Source organism: Pollicipes pollicipes, unplaced genomic scaffold, assembly GCF_011947565.3.
Source record: "Pollicipes pollicipes isolate AB1234 unplaced genomic scaffold, Ppol_2.1 Scaffold_4002;HRSCAF=4701_pilon_pilon_pilon, whole genome shotgun sequence".
NCBI lineage: Eukaryota > Metazoa > Arthropoda > Thecostraca > Pollicipedomorpha > Pollicipedidae > Pollicipes > Pollicipes pollicipes.
Genome location: NW_023596420.1, coordinates 47,069,794 through 47,093,528, shown reverse-complemented (window position 1 = coordinate 47,093,528; position 23,735 = coordinate 47,069,794). Strand labels below are relative to the sequence as shown.

General features: G+C 53.0%; 1 protein-coding gene across 1 annotated transcript in view; it reads left to right on the top strand.

Moving 5' to 3' along the window:
* The first annotated feature begins 930 nt into the window (after positions 1-930).
* Positions 931-23,735, top strand: part of LOC119093885 (tyrosine-protein kinase-like otk) — a 66,894-nt gene continuing 44,089 nt past the window's right edge. Inside the window, exons 1-2 of the mRNA XM_037216899.1 lie at positions 931-1,041; positions 12,042-12,350. Of these exons, the coding sequence (XP_037072794.1) occupies positions 1,008-1,041; positions 12,042-12,350 (343 nt within the window). The 5' untranslated portion in view covers positions 931-1,007. The remainder of the gene's footprint in view (positions 1,042-12,041; positions 12,351-23,735) is intronic.

The following is a 23,735-nucleotide window of genomic DNA, read 5'->3' as shown; positions in this document are numbered from 1 at the left end:
TTAGCAGCCCGACTGGGGTGTCGGGGGATGAGGAGTGACATGGGGCTCGCAGCGCTCATGGCTGCAAGGGGACGGGGAGGAATAGGCTCGGCTAGGGCGTTTGGGGGATGAGGACTGACGTGGGGCTCGCAGCGTTCATGGCTGCGTGAGGAATGGGCCGACCAGTGCGGTGGGCGAGGGCTCGGCAGGATTCAGCGAGCCATGCTCGTCGGAAGAGGCCGGCCGGGTGGGCCATGGCCCATGCGTCGGGCTCTTATGTTTGACATTAATTGCGTGGTGATGAGAGAAAAACATGGTTTCAGATAAGGTCAGGCCAACTAGTTTTTTGCGACTTCACTCCTGAGAGCAGCCCTCGCCTGAAGCACCCCAACCAGACGATGTGTCGAGGCGTTCGCCAAAACAAGTATGCCGCCCAATGTACCCGGCGGTGCCTGCGACCTTTAAAGCACTCTTCAAGCGCTCCCATTGAACACTCGGACACTCCTACAGCAAGCGGAACAACAAAGCAAGGTGTTCTGCAGAGAGTAGGGCCAATTGATACAGCATCCTCTTTAATCGAGCCATTAGAAGGAGCTCTTGTCATCGCGCTTGCGCTCGTGCTTGCTGTCATCGGTTCCAAACTGCAATTTTGCACTCCACCGAGCTAAAACACGGAGTTGGCTCAAACTGAATTCGAACTCGTCACCATCATGTTCACAGTCAACTATCATGCCAGGTATAAGCCGGTCTACTGGTGCGTCGCCGCGTGGAGCAATTTCCGCCGCAGGCACCCGCTTTGTCCCTCTCCCCTGTCATGCCCTGTTGCCGCCTGATCAAGATCCCCATCCCGCGGCACAACTTTTCGGCAGCCGGTCTGACGCGCATGCGCGGTACGGCCGGTTGCCAGCAGAAGGCCGGTGGTGGGAGTGGCCCGAGTCAGTCGCGAGTGAGCCGGCGCGGGGTGGGTGTGCTGGGCCCGGACCAGTACGAGGCGACACGCGTCCGGCCCGTGCCGCCGCTGCCCGGCCATGGAGGTGGTGCCGCTGTGTCTCGCCGTCCTCGGTACGTGGCTGGATGTGGGGCTGCGCGGCGCCGCCACCCACACACGCCCCCTTAGGTCCGCAGCCGACCTGCGGTCCCCCGGCGGCGCGGTGGATAGCTCATCGCCCACACACGCCCCCTGAGGTCTGCAGTCGACCTACGGTCTCGCGGCGGCGGCGGCGCGATGGGACGGCTCACCGTCTCTGCTATGGTTGTGGGTTGCCTGACGAGTCCACCACTCTAGACGCTGGCCTGGATATCGGACCAACTTCACAGAGATCGCATCCCGCTGTGCGTGACAAGGCTGCAGACTGGCTGCTGCGGTTTTGTCGCCAACAAATAAAACCTTTCCTGCTACCTGCAAGACGCCTAGAGAAGTAGCCGCATTCCCCTACACTGTTATATTTTGAAACGACGTCATCAGAATTATCCCATTCGGAAGCAGTACCTTCTTCAATACCTGATATATATTAGTTTCCGCTGCTCAAAAGTGCATGCATAATACGTACATCTCGATGAATGCCCAGGTATTTTAACGCTGCGTCCTAATGGAAAAAGGTTTCTTCATCCCAATGTTCACCTGACCGGTGGTTACGCTCTCGAAACCATTTGATACAACCACGTGATAACGCGCACGTCCTCTGTCTGTGTCCTCACCAAAATATCCTTTCTTAGAACATGAGTCCAAGCCTTTTTCGCAAACCACGACGCACAGCTGCACGTGGTCATAAATCAAAACCGCAAACGTCGCGGCGGGACGCGGTCTGGCGGTGCGTGTCGGCTGAGGCGGCGCGCTGAGTGCCCGGCCGGCCCTCCCGCTCGGTTGTCCGGGCAGCGGGGACCGGGACGTGCCGCGCCGCATGTTAGCTGGCGCGGTGGCGAGCCGCTGTCACGTGCCGCACGTGCCTGCTGTCGCCGCGACGCTGTCACCTGATTCACAGCCAGCCGCAACCACGAGCACGCGTGCCGCCGGCCGGCGGTCAGTGCGAGAGCGCAGGTCCCGATGTCGGGTCCTCTGTTCCCCGGAGCGGGTCTCCGGCCGATCGGCCCGGCAGGCGGGCGGCCCCGGTCAGAGGTCACTGGTCTGCCGTCCCTTGTCAGTAGTACACCTTCAGCTGTCTTTGTCCCTGGTCCGCGGTCCCTGGTCAGCAGTGCAGCTTCAGCTGTCTCTGACTAGCAGTCCCTGGTCCGCGGTCTCTGGTCAGCAGTGCAGCTTCAGCTGTCTGTGACCAGCAGTCCCTGGTCTGCGGTCCCTGGTCAGCAGTACACCTTCAACTGTCTGTGACCAGCAGTTCCTGATCAGCAGTCCCCAGTCAGTGGTTCACCTTCATTTGTTCCTGGTCCGTGGTCCCTGGCCCGCGGCCGTCGGTCAGAGACCGGCTACTCTACCAGCGGCCTCCGGTTCATTTAGGTCCGATCGGCGGTCTGTGGTCCCTGTTCCGTGGTCTGCCCAGCGGCTGCTCTGGTCCGGCGCAGAGTGTGTGTCGATGCGAGTGGCGGCGTGCCGGAGCGTAACACACAGCTGACTGGTGGCAGTGGATTCAATACACATGGCGTGCTTAGAAGGTGATCAGCGCAGGTTGCTATATACAGTTTATTCCCCTCCCAAGAGGCCTTGGTCCGATGTCATAACACGCCACCATCATCGATCAGTTGCCAATCACAGGGTTCTCCTCGACGCTAAGCAGCATCGAGGCACTTTTTGTTGTTTTGGCTGTATCGGTCGTCCCCACGAAGACGTGGTATAAGAAGACGCTCGAGTGCCACCGAGCGGCACAGCCCAGTTCGCGGTCGGTCGGTGGTGATCTGGCGAGCGCGCTTCATTAGCTAACTGCAGCACTAATGGGGGGACACACTGCGGCGTGCGGTGGCCGCGGCAGGGCACGCCCGCGGGGTGACTGGCGGCTGCCGCTCACGCCACGACCAGCCGCTCGTCGGCCACCAGGCGCCTCCCGGTCACCAGCCGCCCCCCCCCCCCCCCCCCGGCCACCAGCCGCTCCCCGGCCACCAGCCGCCTCCCGACCACCAGGCGCTCGCCGGCCACCAGCCGCCCCCCGGCCACCAGTCGCCTCCCGGCCACCAGGCGCTCGCCGGCCACCAGCCGCCCCCCGGCCACCAGCCGCCTCCCGACCACCAGCCGCCCCCCCCCCCCCGGCCACCAGCCGCCTCCCGGCCATCAGCCGCCCCCCGGCCACCAGCCGCCCCCGACCACCAGCCGCCTCCCGACCACCAGGCGCTCGCCGGCCACCAGGCGCTCGCCGGCCACCAGCCGCCTCCCGGCCACCAACCGCTAGCCAGCCACCAGCCGCCCCCCAGTCACCAGCCGCCTCCCGGCCGCTAGGCGCTCGCCGGCCGCCAGCCGCCTCCCGGCCACCAGGCCCTCCTCGGCCGAACGCATGCGAGGTTTGAAGCTTACCGACCCTGCGCGGGTGTCAAGCGCTGGTCTCGTTTGCGAAGGTTATGATGCTTGCCCCGTTGTAAATGCGCCGGGGCCTTCTTTACCAAGCATCATTCGATGACACGTGTTCAGTTCGGTCGACTATAGTACATTGCCGATCAAATATGGTCCTTTTTGTTACGTAAGCGGCTCTATCCACAATCTACACCATCTTCTTATGTAATATGATATGGGTATCTTCTTTTTACGACGTGCTGGTCTTGCAAAGTTTTGCAGATGGAGCGCAATCGGAAGTCAGGCTCTTGCATTACCGCTGGGTTCTGGCCCGCAGGCATCACGAATGAACACAGGGTAATCGTTGTGGTGTTCGGATTTGCAGGGGAATGGAAAGCTGCGTTTTGGGATCAGAAGGCTTTTCTCGTCCCAGAATATGCAAGATTACGCAAACGCTTTGGCGTGTCAAATCCCTTGGACATAAACCGCGCTTCTGCCAGTCTCGTCGGGCTTGGTTTACACGGGTTAGGCCTCCAAAACCGTTTTCCCATTTTACTTGTTCTACAGTGGTGGAAAGTTCTGATTTCAAAGGGCAGTTTCGAACTCAGCAAAGCCAGCACATATTCAGTGCCGCGTTTTTGCGCCTTTCGGACGGCCGTTAAGCTGTTGGCTCAAATTCTGTCATTATTTAGATACTTATATGTGTCAATCGACTTCGCATGGTCCTCGCCCGCGCAAATTTCATTGGACCTAGGCTGTGCAAAATTATCGTAACGTAAAGGAAAGGCTCCTAAAACTGCAGCGGATGAACACAGGGAGTGTGCCGTAGCCCATTGCCTGGTGCTGGCCCCTGGACCAAACCAGCAATAAGGTTGGGCTTAGCCAAAATTCCACGACTTTCTGCTTTGGAAAACTGGTCACTGGTTAGCCTTACAGAGATGGCCAGCATGACGTGCTTAATAATTTGATCAGAGTTTGTCCAGCTCTACATGCAAGCAACAACGCTTATAACCCTAGTTGATTGTAACTGTTTCACGTTCGGATTGCGTTAGTGCTCAGGCAATCGCTATCTTTAGCTTTGACTTACTGTTCTACCTTCTTTAAATGACTGCTGCTTTATCTCACATGTAAGCTTACGTTTTCATTTCTTTCGCGGCTTCTTAGCGAGGGTGAAGCGACTTGTTAAATTCGTAAGGTATTGATGTAAGGGCTTGCTATTGCGGCACTTACGGAATGACACCCCTGTTTGCCTGTTGATGGATTATAGTTGGAAACAAAGATCTTCCGCTTATTTTACTAACACAGTTATTGCCAGCCCAACCTCTCAGACCCCCTTAGCATGTCCACACGTCTTTCATCCTTGGCCTCCTGCCGCCTTTGTCTGGACCTCTGTCTCTCCACCCACGCCCGTCCTGACGGCGCATTGATCCTAGCGTCGTCCCGGTCGCCTTCGACACTGCCCCCCCCCCCCCCTCTCCCCCACCGCCGCCCTCTCGGCCCAGCGCTGACAGAGAGCATCATATCCGCGGCCCGGGAGCCGATCTCACGGGCGACGGCATGAATAATTCACGGCCGCCGCGCCGGGCCGGGCCGCGGAGAGCGGGCGTGGGGGAGGGGGGAGGGGGAGGGAGCGGCCGACGGCACGGGCTTCGGTCACCAGAGCACTCACTGCTGCGCTCCAGCGCCTGACGGCACAGGGTCCGGTCATTAGAGCACTCACCGCTGAACACTGTACAGTACGCGACGCCCTGACGGCACGAGCTCCGTTCATTAGAGCACTGTACAGGACACAGCGGCTGACGTCACGGGCTCCGGTCATTAGAGCACTCACCGCTGCACACTGCACAGTACGCGACGCCCTGACGGCACGAGCTCCGTTCATTAGAGCACTCACCTCTGAGCGCTGTACAGGACACAGCGGCTGACGTCACGGGCTCCGGTCATTGGAGCACTCACCTCTGAGCGCTGTACAGGACACAGCGGCTGACGTCACGGGCTCCGGTCATTGGAGCACTCACCTCTGAGCGCTGTACAGGACACAGCGGCTGACGGCACGGGCTCCGGTCATTGGAGCACTCACCTCTGAGCGCTGTACAGAACACAGCGGCTGACGTCACGGGCTCCGGTCATTGGAGCACTCACCTCTGAGCGCTGTACAGGACACAGCGGCTGACGTCACGGGCTCCGGTCATTGGAGCACTCACCTCTGAGCGCTGTACAGAACACAGTACCTGACGTCACGGGCTCCGGTCATTAGAGTACTCACCGCTGCACTCTGTACAAAACACAGTACCTGACGTCACGGGCTCCGGTCATTAGAGCACACATCTCTGAGCACTGTACAGAACACAGCGGTGCGGTATTGGTCAGGGTCGGCGCCCAAGCCGGCAGCTGTCACCACAGAACACAATTCATGCTGCACAGAAGGATGTCATTTTTCAAAACTGCTTGTGGATGCTCAGTCCATCGGGCTAAGCAAGTTCACCCAAAAGCGAGATTTCTCCCCGGAATCTGGCAGCTAGGATTACGCCCTGGGTTCTCTTTACCATCGTGGGCCCACGTAGGTGGGGTACAGGGCACGCGACCCAATGGTGAAAAGTGCCTTTTCTGTCACGAACGAAGTTTAGAACCGTCCACATTATCAGTTGTCACATGGAGCCAAATCTTTCAGAAACCGTTGCAATATAACTCTATATGCGAAACACCACTACAACAAACAAATGAAATGCAATGCGGCATAACCATCAAACCTGTTCGTTTTGAGAGTTCATTCACACTAAAGGATCATTTGCTGGCCATTAAACACTGAATGATGGTTAAGACTGACGTAATAAATCATCAGATGGGGGCTTATTTGACACAGCCAGCCTATGGGTGTCTAGATTTCTATTTAGTTGTGCCAGGGGAAATATGCCTTCTAACCAGCGATGTACTTCTCTATCCTTATTTGTAATTTTTGATCCATTATTTTTCACCTATCACAATTTTTTAGGGCCTGGCCAGGAACTGATTTTAGGAAGCTACATCCCTGCTCCTGACTCGGAAAAGGAAGTGCGTCAAATCTGGGGAGAAAACTGTTTTAAGCGCATTTTAGAGATAGGCACAGACATTTTTCTTTCTGCTTCCCCCTCTTTCAACCCTACATCATACATGTTCTGCAAAACTGCACCCCTGTAGCCCTGCATTCACCGAAAGTAAGTTCTACAAGCACTGAAGGCAATATCACTTTCATTACAAGTGGAGGTGTATAGACTTGCACTTAACATGTTCTAACATGATCCCAATTAATTAGTGCGAGACCCATGTAATATTGGTTTCAACCGATGCGAATAACATTTTTGAACGCCTCTAGTACCTTCATTTAGCTTTATATGCAAGATGATGACAACTAAAAGCGTTTTATCTCAAGCCTGGCCTCCGATCAGTACGTTAAGTCTGAGGCGCAACGAGCAGTGTGGGACCCACACCAGCGATGTTCGGCCTCTTACCTCAAAGCCGCCGCTTCTCCCAGCAGCAGGAAGCCCGGATGAATCCTTGACATGTGACGCTCTAACGTCCTCCATTTAACCTCTGGAGCGACAAGCTCAGTTATACACGAACAACTAGTTTACTGGTTCGGCGGGGCTTTTTGACGCTATAAATAGGGATAATGTCCAAGGTAGATCACTAGAAAAGCCGCACAGCAACTTAAAAAAACTGACGATTAGCTACGTTTTTCCAGCCAGTCAGCTGCTCACGACACGAATCCAATTCATTACCGCGTGGCGAACATTCGAGACTATCTGCCTCAAATGGCACTACACTTTAAAACGACGCGTAGCAAATTGATCACACATTCGTCGTAAGATGCTGTGGTCAGCCACGATTCATAGGACTAGTAATAAGCCTTGCTATTTGGTATTTTATGCTGTTAAGTATGTGAAGTGAATCTTGGTGGATAAATCTGGGAAAAGCACTGATGTGAGGGACATTGGAAAAGCACTGTGTCATCACGGATCTGCGACGTCAGCACTGACGAAGTATAGTTTGTAGTATATTCCTGCCACGTGCTAGAAACTATCCTGATTAAAGATACTGTTTTTGGCAACATCTTGTGGCTCAACTTGCTCATGCAGCGAGACGTCAACGTTTCAACATGTGCTCTTTTCATGCTCTCGCTGCAAACGTTAGCGAGTACAGACCAATGCTAAGCTTCGAGCTTCGCCTAGCTGGCATGGTCTGTTGTAATATCTTCTAGTCTGTTGTAATGCGTTTTGATTCTCTCAATTTTGTCACCAATAGACCTGCAAAGGTGTTTATTTTTGGTCACCGACCATATCCGGGAAATCAGAAGCTTGTTTTACCCCTGACGTCACCGACCTTAGGCCCTTAGGTTCCGAGGGTTCCAAGAACCCCAAGGGCCTTTAGGTCTCTCGGGGCCGACGATCAAGAGCCTGATCGTAGAGTTGGAGGGATAGCCCGGAAGTTATATGAAGAAAGCCCAGCCCGAAGGCTGGACGCTAAAATGTCAGTCGGAGGGCCCCTTGCACCGACCCGGGACAGTGAGGTCCCCTATGTCAGTCAGCCCACTGATGCCGGCAATTCTCCGATCAGTCGCCCCGTGACGGTCTGGGTCCTAGCGGGCTCTTTCCCAAGCAGGAGCCACGCTTTCCCAAGCTTATCCTGCACGATGACGTCACTCGACCTCTAGCGCGCCCGCCGCCAACGGCTGCAGGTCGTCCCATGCGAAAGCGATACAAACCCATCTCGCCTAAAGCGATGCGAACCTGTCTCGCCTGAAGTGGTGCGAACCCCTCTCGTCTAAAGCGATGCGAACCATCTCGCCTAAAGCGATGCGAGCCCATCTCGTCTAAAACGATGCGAATCTATCTCGCTACGGCTGGGTGAGTCGGAGGGCTGGCGATGAAACCAAGCGAGCTGCGGCGACGGACGATAGGTCAACAAGACGAGCACCATTTCCGGGAGAACGTTCCCTGAACTTGGCTGCCAGCGTTGTTACCGGTGCCTGGAAGCGTGATCATATAGCCCAGTTATCCAAGCCATCAGCTTGACGAGTGGTAGGAGATCCCATTAGGCAGAAAGACCGCATTAAGTTATTAAATGTTTTGCATAGTGAGGACTCCCCGTTGTGGTTCTCCCAAAGTTCGTGCCAGGCGCTCGGGTGTCGTCCGTGTCCGACACACAACGCCATGCGATGGGCTCCGCTGCCCCTTCGCGGCTCGCTGCAGTGCTGCAAACGGGTACCCCTGTACCAGGCCATCTGTGGTGGGGGGCGCTGTACCGTCTGTATCACGTACCGCACGGCACGTGATATTACGAGATTGATTTGGCTTGAATTGGATTGGATTGGATTGGATTACAGCTTGTTCGGCTATCTTTGGCTATGGCTATTTCGGCGCTATGAGATGAAGGAGAGTGAAAAATCGTGGGGCAAAGCTACCTGCACCTGTTGGTTCATCCGCCGAGACCTAGCCCGAACGGGCTATCCCTTGTACGGGATATGTGCTCGGCGCTCAGACGGAGCCCCCGACAGGGGCCTTGGCCCGCTCGTGGCTGACGTTTATCACTTGCCCCGGATAAATGGGGCGTCGCGAGGATGCAGGATGGAACGAAAATGAGAAAAGAAGGGCGCATGTAAGGGATCGAACCCAACGAATAAGTACGGGGCTGAGCCCAGTTGCTACAATTTTCACAGTTTTCTGTATCTAATCATAGGGAAATGAGGAAGGCGCAGATTTCTTCCGCTGCACAAGTTTTATGTGTCGTAATCTTAACAGTCTTACGGAGCGATTTAGGCGAGTATATTTAGGGACGAGGCGAGTATTTAGACCATTTAGGCGAGTATCAGGGACGCCCGAATCCTGCTCATTTTAACACACCAGACGAGGACTAAAGTTCAGATAATTATGTCACACGTGATTGGAGCCTTAACTTAGTTTTCATGACCAAACATTAATAAAATAAGTTGCTGTAACGCCCTGTTACGTAATTTAATACGACAGTCCCTGATGTGCTTCACACGGGCAACTCGCTGGGGGCGTGCTTTTCCGCGCTTCTATTTTTGTGACGATTCAACAGATCGAGATGATAAAACAGTGATTCGTTCCCTTGCATTTGCAGGTAGTGGATGCGTCTTGTTGTTTTGAGGTCCACCAATTACGTCACAGGTCAGGTCAGGGAAAATATTTTACTGGATCCGATGACAGAGTTGTGCAGTGGGCTTTGAAAATTGTAAGACGTAAAACGTGAGGTGCGTGTTGACGCATGCAGTAATTACTACTAAATAAGACTAAGCTCATAGTTCTAACTATTAACACGTGCTCGGGTGGGGGGTTAAATTGACCCCCCAAGGGTTTTTCAGAATGGTTTCCAAACGGCGCGGCGAAGCCACGCCAAATTGTGCATGGCTGTAGACAGTTGAATCGCAGATCGTTTGGCATAAAATATTTAGATGTACCTTGTAAGGTCGCTGATCTAGGGCAAGTCAAAGTCAGGTCATGGTTTCAGCAAAGGCGGTTTCTAGGGAATCGTCCAATCTGATACAATAACGGAGTGTTTGACGAAGTCATACATCTCTGAGATCCTTTCTTAGGCACCACAAATATTGAATGAGCACGTTGACCTAAGGTCAGGTATGAAGGTCAGACCAAGGTCACAGCCAACCTGATTTATTACTCTAGGGCTTGCTGTATGGGATAGTTTGTGGTGCCCATTTCGAATTTATTGGCAGCAGGAACCGCATCATACATCTTCCATTGCCTTCTAAGAGGTCAGAAAAGGTCGTTGACCCTAAGATGACCCGGGTTGACAATTTGTTTTAGGAACATACCGCCTAGCGTTATCTTTGTCGATTATTCAAATGCAAAACTCAGAGAGGCCTTGTATGATTTTGGTCACCACAACCTTCAAAAGGCCAAACAAGGTAACTGACCTCAAATGGGCTTTTGACATTTTGCTTGGAAACAGTTGCCTAGGTGCTGGGGGCACTTTGGAGACCAACCTAGAACTTGACATTGTTTGACCTACTTGACCTGAAGGTCATGACCTAGGAGGCTCAAGCTTTGACCTAAGGGAGTTCACGTACAGGTCAAGACACCCTGTAAATTTGGTGCCCCTAGCTTTCTTAGGTCCCGAGATATCATGGGGGGGGTGGTCAAATTGACTCCCCCCACCCGAGCGAACGGTATCTAGCCGGCCGCCCGGGCGCGTGTTAAACTTAAACTTGCTATTCCAGCAGTTTTTGGCCTTAAGTCAGATGACGTCATATCAGCTCGCGGACTCAAATGCATTCTTTGTGTCATCATGAGAGGTATGTTTACATGTTTACAGACCGTAGTGTCGTGAAAAGCTAGAGGGCCTCATGTCAGGGAACACACATGTTGCAAATCTACTTATCAGGCAACAAAATTTGTATAGTGATTCTTTTAGACTTACGGTAAGTCAGGGTCACGTCAGTTTGTGAGATCAGATTGCTTCTTTTATTCATAGTAAAATGCTTTGCGTGTTTATTTGTTGTAATTCCATGAGACCACAGAAAAATCACTCAAAACTCGTCAGAAGCAAATGCATCTGCGTAATATCCAAGGCAAAATGATGCACTGATACTCATTAACCCATCATGGGCCAGGTGATGCGAGGTGGTGTGAGATGGACGTCTGGACATTAGGCTGCCTTTATAATGTCCTATCACTGTATTTTGGTCTGGTGATGTCTTGCTACAGCAAGATAGCATCACTCACGACAAAAGCAACATTGTTGGTCAAAATATTGATGACATTATAAGTCATGACCAAGAATGATTTTTGATTTCGCAAGCTTGTAAGTTGCACGGCGTGCTTATATACAGGTGCAAAAATATTCATGTGGTTGCCTATTTTTGTTCTTCTGTATCGTCCGAGCGAAATGATGCATGAGAAAAATGCGCCTCAGCGGCTCGTGGGACTACCAGTTAACAGCTTACACCGGCCTATGACGCTCTTGAGCCCCTCCTTTCTCTCTCCCACTCTGCTGAGGCATCGACCCGGCCTTTGTGACCGTTCCTCCCGCCCCGAGGTACCGCTGGTCACCACGTCCGGGGTGCGCGTGACCCTGACCTGGGGTGCCGACCTGTCCGTGTCGGCACCAGACAACCGCGTGGCTGTCCATACCAGTGTCAACGCATGTACTGTCCAAGTCGCGCACATCTCTGAACCAATCTTCTTAGATCTGTGCGCTGACGCGAGCCATATCGATCCGTCGCCACCCTCGCTGTTTGGCTCATGCGTGCCGTCGCCTGACCCTGCTGTTGCCTCAGGCATGCTGTGTCTCACCCTGCTGCTGCCTCAGGCATGCTGTGTCTCACCCTGCTGTTGCCTCAGACGTGCTGAGGCCGACCCTGCTGTTGCCTCAGGCTTGCTAAGGCTGACCCTGCTTTTGCCTCAGGCGTGCTGAGGCTGACCCTGCTGTTGCCTCAGGCGTGCTGAGGCTGACCCTGCTGTTGCCTCAGACATGCTGTGTCTCACCCTGCTGCTGCCTCAGGCATGCTGAGGCTGACCCTGCTGTTGCCTCAGGCGTGCGGAGGCCGACCCTGCTGTTGCCGCAGGCGTGCTGAGGCTGACCTTGCTGCCGCTGACCGTGCTGTTTGCCGCAGGTGTCCTGCTGACGGCCGGGGCTACGCTGGACGACTTCTACTTCTCGCGCCACCCGCAGAACCTGGCCGTGCGCGAGGGCGCCAGCGTCGACCTCGAGTGCATGGTCTCCAACACCAGCTTCATCCGCTTCTACTGGCAGCTGGACGGCGAGACGGTCCTCAACTCGAGCCGCCGCTTCCAACGCGGCAGTGACCTGCACATCACGCGAGTCGACCGACACCGCGATGCCGGCCACTTCACCTGCATCGCCATGAACGTGACGACCGGCTTCAGCCTCACCAGCTTGGCCGCATCGCTTAACATTCAGTGTGAGTATTGTACCCGGCCGGGTCGCCGGAGGAGGGCGTCCAGCCGCACATTTGTGCCAGAATCCGGCCGAATGTTTGCTTTGTTATACAGGTAACGGCAAATGAATGTTGCCGTTGTACAATTTAGTGGTGCGTCCCAGTGAGTCCTCTTCAGGCACTTCAAAAATAGTCGCATCTTTATAGAAGTTTTGAACTTCAGCCAGAATGATGTTCGTGAAGCCTCTTCCCAGAACACACAATTTCAATATGCCTATATGCATGCATATGCAGCATACACTTTCTTAACGAACTCCTCCGGGAACACACAATTACTTTGGCTAGCCGTGTACTATTTTGATTAACGCGGCGTGCCTGAGACGGCTGCAAGCTCCCTGAACTAGCGGAGAGGTTGGGTCGCATTTGTCTTTCCGTCAAGACCAGCCCCAAGACGCCGCGTTTTCAAGACTGTTGGCATGACAATGGGGAGTGAAAGGCTGCGGATCTAATCTTGCGGAGAGGATGTGGAGCTTTTAGCTTAAGTTCAGTCACTGCGTTTTCGTCGAATACGAATGAAATCAATGTGCGCGTAGCGCTGGTTGCCACGGGTTTACATCGCATTCTGCCCGTGAACCGCCCATTTGGCTGGCCCACTGGCCTTTCGGTGGCGGTGCTGTTATGTAAATATTCCAGCCGCCCTCTCGTCCAATCCCTATACGACGCCTTTCCTGCTGTCGCTTAAGTTGCGTGACTCGACTGCTCGAGAGACTTTGGGATGGGGATTTGCGCTGAGCATAGCTTGTTGTATGGACACTGACCCCATGGCTTAAGCGTGCACGTCGGCCCGATTCCCTTCAGACCCGGAATCCGGACTGGTGGCCATTTGGGACTTGGCCTCAGGCGGATCGAGGCATTTCATCGATGACAGAATCAGAGCATGACTCTCCAATTAAAAGAAACGCTCTAGTCAGACTGGTGCTCAGGCTCAACTCAAAGTGAACGTTTGTCAGACTTGCACTAAAAAATCACGGAAACCCCCGTGCCTGGACTTTCACTCACACCGAGGCCCACGTGTCATTAAATATGGCTCGGCCGCTTTGACTCTCCACCTCCGAGCCCACTGCACACTGAAGGCTGGGTGACGGTTGGGTCGCCCGTGTGGCCGCAGCCCGCCCGACGCGCAGGCACACAGGCACGGCGCGACAGCAAACGGGTAGACCGACGCTCTGACACAGCCGGCGCTGCACTTTTCTGAGCGATCGCCTGCAACTTAATCTCATTTTGATAGATTTGTGCAAGGCACGCCTGTGGCTGTCTTTTTATGTTGCATTAAGCTCCGTATCACTGACATTACGTTTAAGCGAATAGGAATCACACGTGCATCCCTACGTCACTTAGTGATTAGGTTTCGATCTTAAGGCACGCTCTGAAAATTAAACGGAATGTTCTAAATTTGTATAGAGTTTTGAACTGCAATGGCCAGGTTGAAAATCATTCAGCACAGTTTACAACCCTGGTCTTCTAAAACCTTAAAAAAAGAAACCTAGGACATAAATCCTCTAGTTTCTGGACTGCACGCCCACGAAGATGTGCGAACTATTTTAAGGTCACCCAGACGTCCATGACGTCATAATAACGTCATCCAAATCCTGTCATTTTAATGGCCACGCGGCGACCAAGACCAAGTAGAGTGTAGTTTTTGAGTCGTTCATATCTGGCGTTTAAGAGCACGATTTCCAAATGCAATGACCGCCAATTGGCTCTCTATCAATGTTGTGCAAGTTACGACGACGCAATCAAACAATGATGTATTGAGCAGCATGTTGACTAAATAAAGACAGTAGGTTGTCTAAAGCAGTCTTTACGGCTTACAAGCATGTCAATTATCTGCAAATGTGGAACGTTCCCTTTTAGGTCGCTCTAGAACAGAGGAACCTGGGCCATGGTCTTAACCATCAGACTAAGGCACATGCGCAGAGAGAACACATGAACGCTGAACCAGAATCTTAGCTGAAGCTGAAGCTCAAGGGATACTGAGCCCACAAATTGGTCGCTTATCTTATAAGCAGGATTCAGGTGCGTAATGTGTTTGGACGCATGCCCATGCCTGCAGCCAATTTGCCTAAATACCAGACAATTTTGCCTTAACCTGTCAAAATTGTCAAGTAGCATCTCCTCGTGCCTTGATTTTTCTTGTTCCATGCAGCTTTGTATACAACCGCCTACGGTATTTTCTGCTTTAGAGGATATAGGACGCGTATGACCAGGAGCCAAACTGAGTGGAAAGAAAACCTTTAACGAGATGTGTCTTGAGCCGACTGCATCTGACATTGGCTTTGCTAATCCACGTATGTGTCGACCACCGCCCTACTCTTTCGGTGCTCTTTTGGTTCCGAGCCTCAGCGGCACACTGCGGCGGCGGGCCAGTCGGAGACGCCCAGCGCCGGTTCTGCTCTGCCCCTGACCTGCCCTGACTCGGGGTCGAGCCCGATCCGTGTGCCGTGTCGTCACCAACGGACCGCCGGCCGCGAGCCGGGCGCCGCCAGCGGTGACGATGGGCGCCGATGGCGACCGGGCCTGGAGCCAGCCGTGGAGCCGCCACCGCCGCGCTCGGGCTGCTGATGAGACAACACTAACGACACGGATGGGGTGTCGTTAAGGGCACGTGGTGGGAACTAATCAGAGACAAGCCACGGCTGGCCGAGCGGTCGGCTTCTGCGTACGTGGCCGACTTCTCATGATCACATGGTGGGCTTGTTGCAAATGCAACTTCCATGATAAATACACCTTCCATTAGGCATGCAGTTCCAGAATATATCCGTCTCATTGTGCCTGATGACCTCAAGCACTGAATAGAACTGATCCATTAAACATGTCTTGATAAGTGCGGCGTATTGCAATTCACATGCAAATGCTCGTAAGCCGTGCATATACCTATCTTGCATCTAGCATTTTTAAGGCTGGACTCTTTTGATCACGAGTGATAAGTTTCAGGCCAGTGCCGCTCGCCTCCGTGTATCTGCTCGATAGGATACGTTAGCATACTAGCGGGCATGGGAAACGGCCGATTGTTTTTCACATTTCAGCTGAGCTGTATGCATGCTTCGATTCAGCTCCGTTAGACACTCAAAGCCCCCGCTGTGAATTATTGGCTTGACCTCGTTGCCTCCGGCTGTCTCCCGCGGTTGCCCTGCTGGCGCGGTCGGGCGGTCTGGCGGCCGGTCCGGCGGGGGCTGGGAGGGCCCGCGGCGGCGGCCGTGATCGCCTCCGAGCCGGCTCCTCGCGGCGCCGGATGTGCTCGTTGACACGGGCTGTGTCAATGAGCCGTGCCGACGAACCCCCGCCTGTGTTCCGGCCGGTACAGGGACGCCGGCGCCGGCCAACTGTTGGTTCCGCTCTGTGCAGTGCACTGCGCCGCCCGGCCGGCCGCCGTCGGCAGCATTGATTTCGTGGTCATCGTGTATCCTGGAGGCACGGCATTGTCCTCTGCTTTAAAGGTTGCGGTCCGCGGAGGGTAATAAACAGAAACATTCAATCCGTTTCAACTCGGTCTTGTAATTGTGCTTTCACATCAGCGATGTGAGGATACAAACGCACGGTGTGGTGCTGCTCAGTTTCATTTCAGCGATGTGGAGAACACAAACGCCCGCCGTGGTGCAGCTCAGTTTCAGAAAAGCGATAGGGGGAACACAAACGCCCGATGTGGTGCAGCTCAGTTTCAGATCAGCGGTGTGGGGAACACAAACGCCCGGCGTGGTGCAGGTCAGTTCAGAGGGCGCCGCTCACGGACCGAGCGACGGTGGCGGGCTGGCTGCAGATCAGACTGCCGGCCATGCAGGCCCAGGTTCCCTTGTGCCGATCTGCTTGAGAATTCGCGACGCTAGATAAACTAGGATGTTAAATAAGGATATCTTGAATCATAAATTTGATTTTTTAATTGAATTTATGAAATTGACACTTAAGTAAATTTGGTTTGAATTAAAAAAGGCAACTACATAAAACGGATATGATATTAAAGCGTCGTTAAATCTGTGAAATGAATGGTAAAGCTCACGCATTGGTAACGAACTGCCGATGGAATACTGCACGGAATTCCAGGGACCAGTGCGACTGTGAAATACAGAGCACGCCCGTAACCTATCAAAGAGACAGGAAGAGCTGGGAATTCGATTTGCCCTCTGTTTACAGGTGCTCTGGAAGATATACTTCAATGTTCACAATTTGACGTAAATTGCCAAATCATCTTGAGAAAAATGCACGCCTGGTGGGCATACCTAGCTTTCTGGTGGCGTTACCAATGAAGAGTGTATGCGGTCAGTTGACACGGGTGTAAATAGATCAAGGCCGAGAAACTGGGCCTTGAAAACATTTTTGGTGCATTGGTAGACGATTGCGACATTGTGTACTGAACCCCCACGAAACATGTCATATTGTGAACCTTTCGATCTCAACTCTGCAATTCTTAAGGCACTGTTGCTTCCAGCGTGGTTGCTGTGGGTACCTGGTACACCAGTGGTGTACCTGGTACGTGGCGTACCTGGTACGCCAGTGGTGCGTCAGCGCGGCAGCGTGGCTGGCTCGCCATGCCACTCGAAACAGTTGAAACTTACTGAAGGTACTCAGCCGTATACCTCGGCCACGGGACGGTAAAGTTACCGGTTGGGCCTAAATTTATCCTGGGTGTTCCGCGAGGAGCCATGTGCCTTTCCAGAGGATCTTATACTGCTCTCGAATATTTGATTACCGATTCCGATGCTTGCTTGGTTAGCTTACTTTTATTTGCTTGCCCAATTCGAATATTCGGTCAAATATTCGCATATTTCGAACCTGGATTCTTAATTTGGTGACAGGCGCTGTGCTCCCGTTTTGGGCGCCACCTCCGCCGGCGGCAGCGCTCTTCCGTCGCCGCGTCCGTGGCGCGGCCGCCTCTCAAGTCGCCGACCCCGTGACCCCGGCGGCTCGTCTGTAGCCGGAGGGTAAACAGGGCGGCGCCTGTGACGGCGTTCCCCGGCGGGCCGGTTATTTGGACAGCACAGCGTGCGGTCGTTATGAGCGCGCGGCCGGCGCCGCTGATTGTAACTATCGCCCGTACGCTATTGGCCGTGGTCTCGTTGGCCTGTGAGCCGTGAACCCGCGAGCGGTCCCACACCGGCGACAGACGGGCGCTGCGGCACAGCCTAAGGTGGAGAGCATCGATGACTTAAAAGCAGTGGTGAGGTGACGTACGCGACACCTTTTCACCGTTAGAGCTATCCTCTCCAATTTATGTGTTGTGTCATACGCACGGTATGCATCATCAATAGATACGTTTTGTGACGGCAAACAAGTGATGGGTATGATGATGTAGGCCCTGTGAGTGTCCTGCTGGTAATGTGATCAGATCATGCCCTCTTCTCTGTAGCTCATGCGGATCACGACTTTTTCACAAAGCTCATTGAACTTATAGATGCAATAGCTTAGAACAGGTTTCGCCTTCGCTTTTTTGCTTCAAGCTTTTCTTATCTTTCACATTAAGTTCTACAGATTTCGCTGATTACTGTTCTAATTAACTATGATTGGCAGTCATGACACTCACTCAGGGCGTTTGCAGTACGTGTCAACGTGAACGGCATCAAGCGCATTTTATTAGCACAAACTCGTGTGGCTGGATTCCCTGGTGAGAGTTGTGTTCAGCAACTTTGCAGCCAGCACGGCTATAAATTCGTGTGCATGCATTAATAGTAGGGTTCATGGTGACAGCTTTCCAATAATTGCACTGACGTGTTGAATTAATGGCATGTGGTTAAATTGACCGATCATTTTCAAACACGCTGCGACTACCACGGTTCATTCGAACCGCTACGTCATCCACGGTTTTTAAAACATGACAGTGTCAGGCACAAGCCGGCATTCTGAGAGCAGTTGAACGGTAGTTCCAGCATTCCAGGGACGGTCTCCACGATTACACAGCTGCAGTCACAACAAATGTGACTTTTCGTGCGCGTCTTTATCCTAAACAGTAGGCCAGCCGGTGCCTGGCGGCCCTAACACCAACAAACGGCGGCGCTGGCGGCGCCAGGCCCCGCGCCCTGGGTCGACCCGCGGCAGGGCGTGCACCTGCCACCCACAGAGCAGCCCCCTACCCCCCCCCCCCCCCCCCCCGCTTCGGGACCGGGAGAGGCTGGCCCCGCGTCGCTGTGTGGAGGGACGGGGAGGGGCCTTTACGACACGGGAACACGTAGGCTCCCCCCAGCGCAGCGTTGGCGAGATGGAGACCCCGCGGTGACGCTGTCGCGCGTCCTAACCACGAAGCAGAGAATGTAAACAAACCAGGGCGAGCACAGGGTCGTCGGTGCGCGGCGACGCTAGGTGAGGCTTTGGATCGCTAGGGATTGTAATCGATACATGCACATTTTAGGGACGTTTTGCACCGTAGTATGTGACGCAAAATGTAGGTGACGTTATTTTGTATTATCTACACTGATCTTAGTTGTCATTTGGTATGCACAAAACTTTTTAAGTGTACGAGTCACATTTCTTGAGATGCCGGATGGTCGAAAATTAGCCTGAAGATCAAAATCCGCGTGTTCTGTACCATTCAGTTCACTTGAACAAAACGTGTTAGCGGACAGAACACATCCTAAGGTTTTGTGCACACCCACCTCATTTAAAAAGAAAAATGAACAGCATCACTGCTACAGGGTTTCAGCACATCACACACATACTAAGTATGCGTTCCTCGCCCGCATTGGCAAGTAGTTAGTCGCCTCGCAAAGCTTCTGTTGGTTCTTCTCGGAGATGGTTCGCGCGACAGACTCGGCGATCGGCGCGTTTGGGAAACCAGAGGTGCGGGGTTCGATTCCCCGCGGTGCCCGCCCCTCCTGCCACAGTGAGAGGCAGGCGACGCCATATAGCCTCAGCAGCTGAGTGCGTCGTAAAGCCCCATGACTCCCCCCCCCCCCCACGCCCCTTGCATGGAGCGCCAGCGACTGCATTGGTCATACAAGCGTTCAGGGTCCGTGGCGCACCCGGCGGTCGAACCCGGCCGCCCACGTGACAGGACAAGGCGCTACCCACTCCGCAATTTTGTCCCTCCTCGATCTGTTCAGACAAAGATGCCCACAAATTTAAAAGTTTGGTGAAAGTGTCAGGAAGTGATCTACTGAAAAACATCTAGTTACTGGTTACCTAGTTATTGCAAAAGCACGTTTATAGAGGGCCTGCCAGGCCTCCCCGTTCTCGGTAATGGCTCTAAGGCCTCTGCACACAGTCCGCCTGCGTGGCTGATTCAGCCAAATACAAAATACTTGCCTACCAACAGCGCACCAAAGCGCCCATCTTTAAGAACATATGCACAACTTTTAATAGGTTCGGGCTTATCCGTTTTGGGCGGTCTTTGAAATCAAAATAAGGTGTAAAGAAGGTAAAATAGCTGCTGCTGTCTCCACACCGCTTTGCTTCTGGTATGCGTTTCACCAGAGGCCTTCAATTCCAACGAAAATTTTCTGTGACTAAATGGTTTAATTGCCATAGCCAAATCCGCGTGCTAATTTTCATGTTGGCAGGATACACCGGCCGAATGGTCAGTGTGTGGCGGTGCATGTCTGATTGCGTTCTGATACGACGCCCGTTCCCAGAAGCTGCCGTAGCCGCCGAGCTAGCCTGCACGCATTGCGATGTTCTCATGCCGCCTTCTGTAAATGTCCTGTGCTTAGGGCGTGAGTACGTTGCTCGCGCTTCCTGTATAACACCTGGCATGATCGCGGTCCGTTAGCGCGTCGACCAGTCTGCGCGCGAACCCGTGTCAACGTTTAGTGAACTGACCCACTAACGGGCGTAACTACGTCAATGACAACGGGTTTGTTCCCCCTGAGCGCCTGCTCATGTGCAGGTACGGCGGGCGGGGCCAGGTGGCCCGAAAATACGCATGGTATTTAGTCCACACTCAGACGACACCACAGCTCACTCTTCCATTTGTTGCTTTAAAGCATCCGGCTGCAATGAATGTACTGGAATGCTAAGCTATGAGTGTGTTTTTTATGAGTGCCGGCGGCATGCGCTGCTGCTGCCGATGACGTCATCCCTCTGTGGCACGCCAACTGTTGATTGGAGGGGAGCCTGCTCAGCAGCCAGCGGCAATCAGCGGCGCGCCCGCGCTGGTCAGACCTGTGCCCGGCTGGCGCGGATCTAGCACTGACGCTTTATTAGTTTGATACGACTCTGTGGCTGGAGTTTTTAGAATCCATGGCAGCGGGAGTTTCATATTTATGGAGCTCTAAACCCGGCAGGCTTCCTTGTTAGCGAGACCCGGCAGCAGGAATAACGACCAGTAAAATAGTAAAAACCCTAGCAAGCCAGTCATAAATTAAAGCCAGTCAGCCGGTCAGTCAATCTTTATGTTGTCTGTCTGTGTGCCTGGGACCCCCAGATGTCTGTGCCGATCCCAGACACCGTATGTCTTGGGACGGTCCTCTATAGGACTACCAATATATGATGTGTCCCCTACCTCCTGAGGTCCATCCCCCCTCTCCCTCCTCACATCGCCCTGGCCGCTCCCACACCGAGTCCTTCAGAGCAAAGACCCAATTTTCAGCCTCCCAAGAAAATGTTGTTGGAGCTCCAAATTCAGTGGCTTATTAGTTACATTGAAACGAGCTACTGCGCATTTCCTTTGCATGGCGGAAATGTATCCATTTATTTGGTAATTAATGTCATGAAAAGTTTAATTGGCATAGACAATGTTTGTAAAGAGTTTCTTTCATTGACAAGTTTCTTTCATTTGTGTTTGAGAAAATGCAAAACAGCTTTATCGACGTAAGCATTATCCAATATTACATAGCTGGCCCTTCCACCTTGACGTAACGTCTACTAGATACCACCCATGTAGTGGTTTGTAGTTTTAGGGCGCGTCGCGTGCAAATTGTTCTACAACGCCCAAACGACCATGCGTAATCCAACGTATTACACCTATGCATGCGTGGATTATGGCGCTGTTCTGTGGTGCAAATAAAAGTATTTAGACCCGTAGTCATCCAACACCCCCAATTGGTTTTGTTGCGTGATGTGAACATTGGACTGTGAAATTTACGCCTGAAGTGCATGAAAATATTAGTTACAGAGCCGGCATAGGCAAGTCACAGTGTGACTCTAAAACGTTTTACCCCACACTTTGGGTCACACGATAGGTCACCACAAATGCAAAAAGTCACAAATTGTGGGTTTCGTCCCACTTCTAAAACAGAAGACGGAGTGGGAAACATCATTATTTTGTATTTGAAGCTACAATGAACATACATGAAGATACATTGATGTTAAGGGTGGGCTTCTTATGCTTTTAATGTGTTTTTGTTTCAAACATTTTATGGTATATTTGTGTTTGGGCTCGCTACGTGGTAACCGTGTCGACTCGACGCTCCTCCTCCCACCTGGTCCGTGCCAGTCACGGTCGAAGCTCCGCGTCACTATGCCTGCCAGACCAGGCAGACCAGGCAGACCGGGCGGACCAGGCCTGTCACAACCCTCGCCAGACCACGCACCACGCACCGCCTGCTGCAGACCGGGCCTCTCGCAGCTGAGAAATCACCATGTCTGTTTAAGGAACTCACAAAGCTGACAGTGCAATCTGAGGAGTATCTGGTCTCGAATGTCATGTAGGAACACTGGACCCGTTAGCGTTCCATGCCGTCACGAGGTCCACAATCGGAATGAACTACGATGCATTCATCGGACCGGAAGGCTGCATTGGCCCGTGGTTAGAGGGAGAGCACATAATTTAATGATGTGAAAAGGAAAGTCGGCACACCATTCATAACGTAGTGAGGACCAAATGCAAGAAAGGGAAATCATTTTGGTGGCATTTGGCTGCTGCACACGATTAGCTACTGCTCTGTAACGTGGGGATCGATCCGGTTTTGCAAGCTAATACCAAATCATACCCGGTCGCGAATTCGTGGCTTTGCCAAGTTAGGGCCGGAACAAATTTTGGCGCATGTCAAAACACGCACGTAACACGACAGCGAAACTTAGGAAAGCCAGCATAACGAGCTAAGAAAAACCCGTGTGTAGAAGTTGTGCCGTTGTCACAAGAACATCTGTGCGTTCTTTGGAGACGTTTTGCTCCTACCAAAACGGCTTTTTGCAACCGGGCGATATCGTGGGACACAGAAGCCTGCCTGGCTCTTTCAGGTTCAGGAAAGCAGTGACCAGGGTGCGGTGACGCTGCACAGCGGACCGGCTGACGTCATCGGAGACAGTCAATACCGCAATGGATTCTTTTTCTGCTCGTTTTTTAGGGTGTGCCAAGAAAGTCTGACAGGTGGTGGTTGGGGTTACACTGAAAAACGCTGCAACCATTTCTCAGAAGATTACAAAGAAGTAGAGGAGTTGAATCCAACATTGCTATAGAAGCTGACGATTTGGGCTTCAAACCGTGAATATACTGATTCCATTTAAAATTCGGCGGCATATATTGTGTGCAACTGCAGCTGGTAAGTGTGAAGCTAATCATGTCCGCAACAGTGTCATTCTGAGAACAAAATCACGTCGCTGGAAAACATATGACTTAAAGATAACGAAGTTGCGGTGCGACATTATTCTGCATGGCAAAAATGCGAGGGCAGAGTCTCGTTTGTTGTGTTTTATTGCTACAGCAATAAGATTACTCCGTGATTTGGCGTTACCTGCCCGAGCAAAATCCGATCGGTGTAGCAGTTGTTGTTCCGCCGGTGGGGGCGTGATGTTTGTTCTCTGCCACATGGGCTTTGCGTTCCGCAGATTTGGTGTGGTTATGTTTGCATATGCCTTGCGATGTGCTTTAATGAAGCAATTCAGGTTCCTGGGACTAGGCAAGAGCTTGTACAGCACAGTAGCGATAGCTGATAACTGTCGTGCGCTAAGACCAGTTCCCCTCTTTGTTTTGAGGGTCATCTCACCGCCACATACGCCACACCTAGATGCCTGGCGTATTTCTGCCTGGTCGGCTGTTCTCCAGCTGTGTTTACACTGCTGGCTGGCTGCGTGAGGGGTGTTGAGTGGGGGAGTGGTGTCGAGGGGCGGTGTTCAGACAGCGGTTGAGCCACAAATCACCGCACCCCTTCGTCCCCGTAGTCTCCCCTTACCCTAATGGAGAATCGAGTGGGGCACGATGTACCGTGACGGTAGATTAATGCGTTGGAGTCGGCAATGAACTTTCCCTCTCGCGCTCCCTCATCCGACCCCATCCACTCTTCCACTCTCCCTGCCCTGTCCGTCGCTTTGCCTCTGTCCGCCTGCCACTTGCTTTGCCTGCCTCCATTTGCTTGTGCGTGGCGTTGTCAGTGCCAGCGCCAGTGCCAACGCCTTCTCATGACGCACGTGCGAAGTGGCCGTGGCGTGCAGAGGGCGGCGCCCTAATTGAACGCCACGTCGGTCTTGTCAATCGGCCGGGTTATC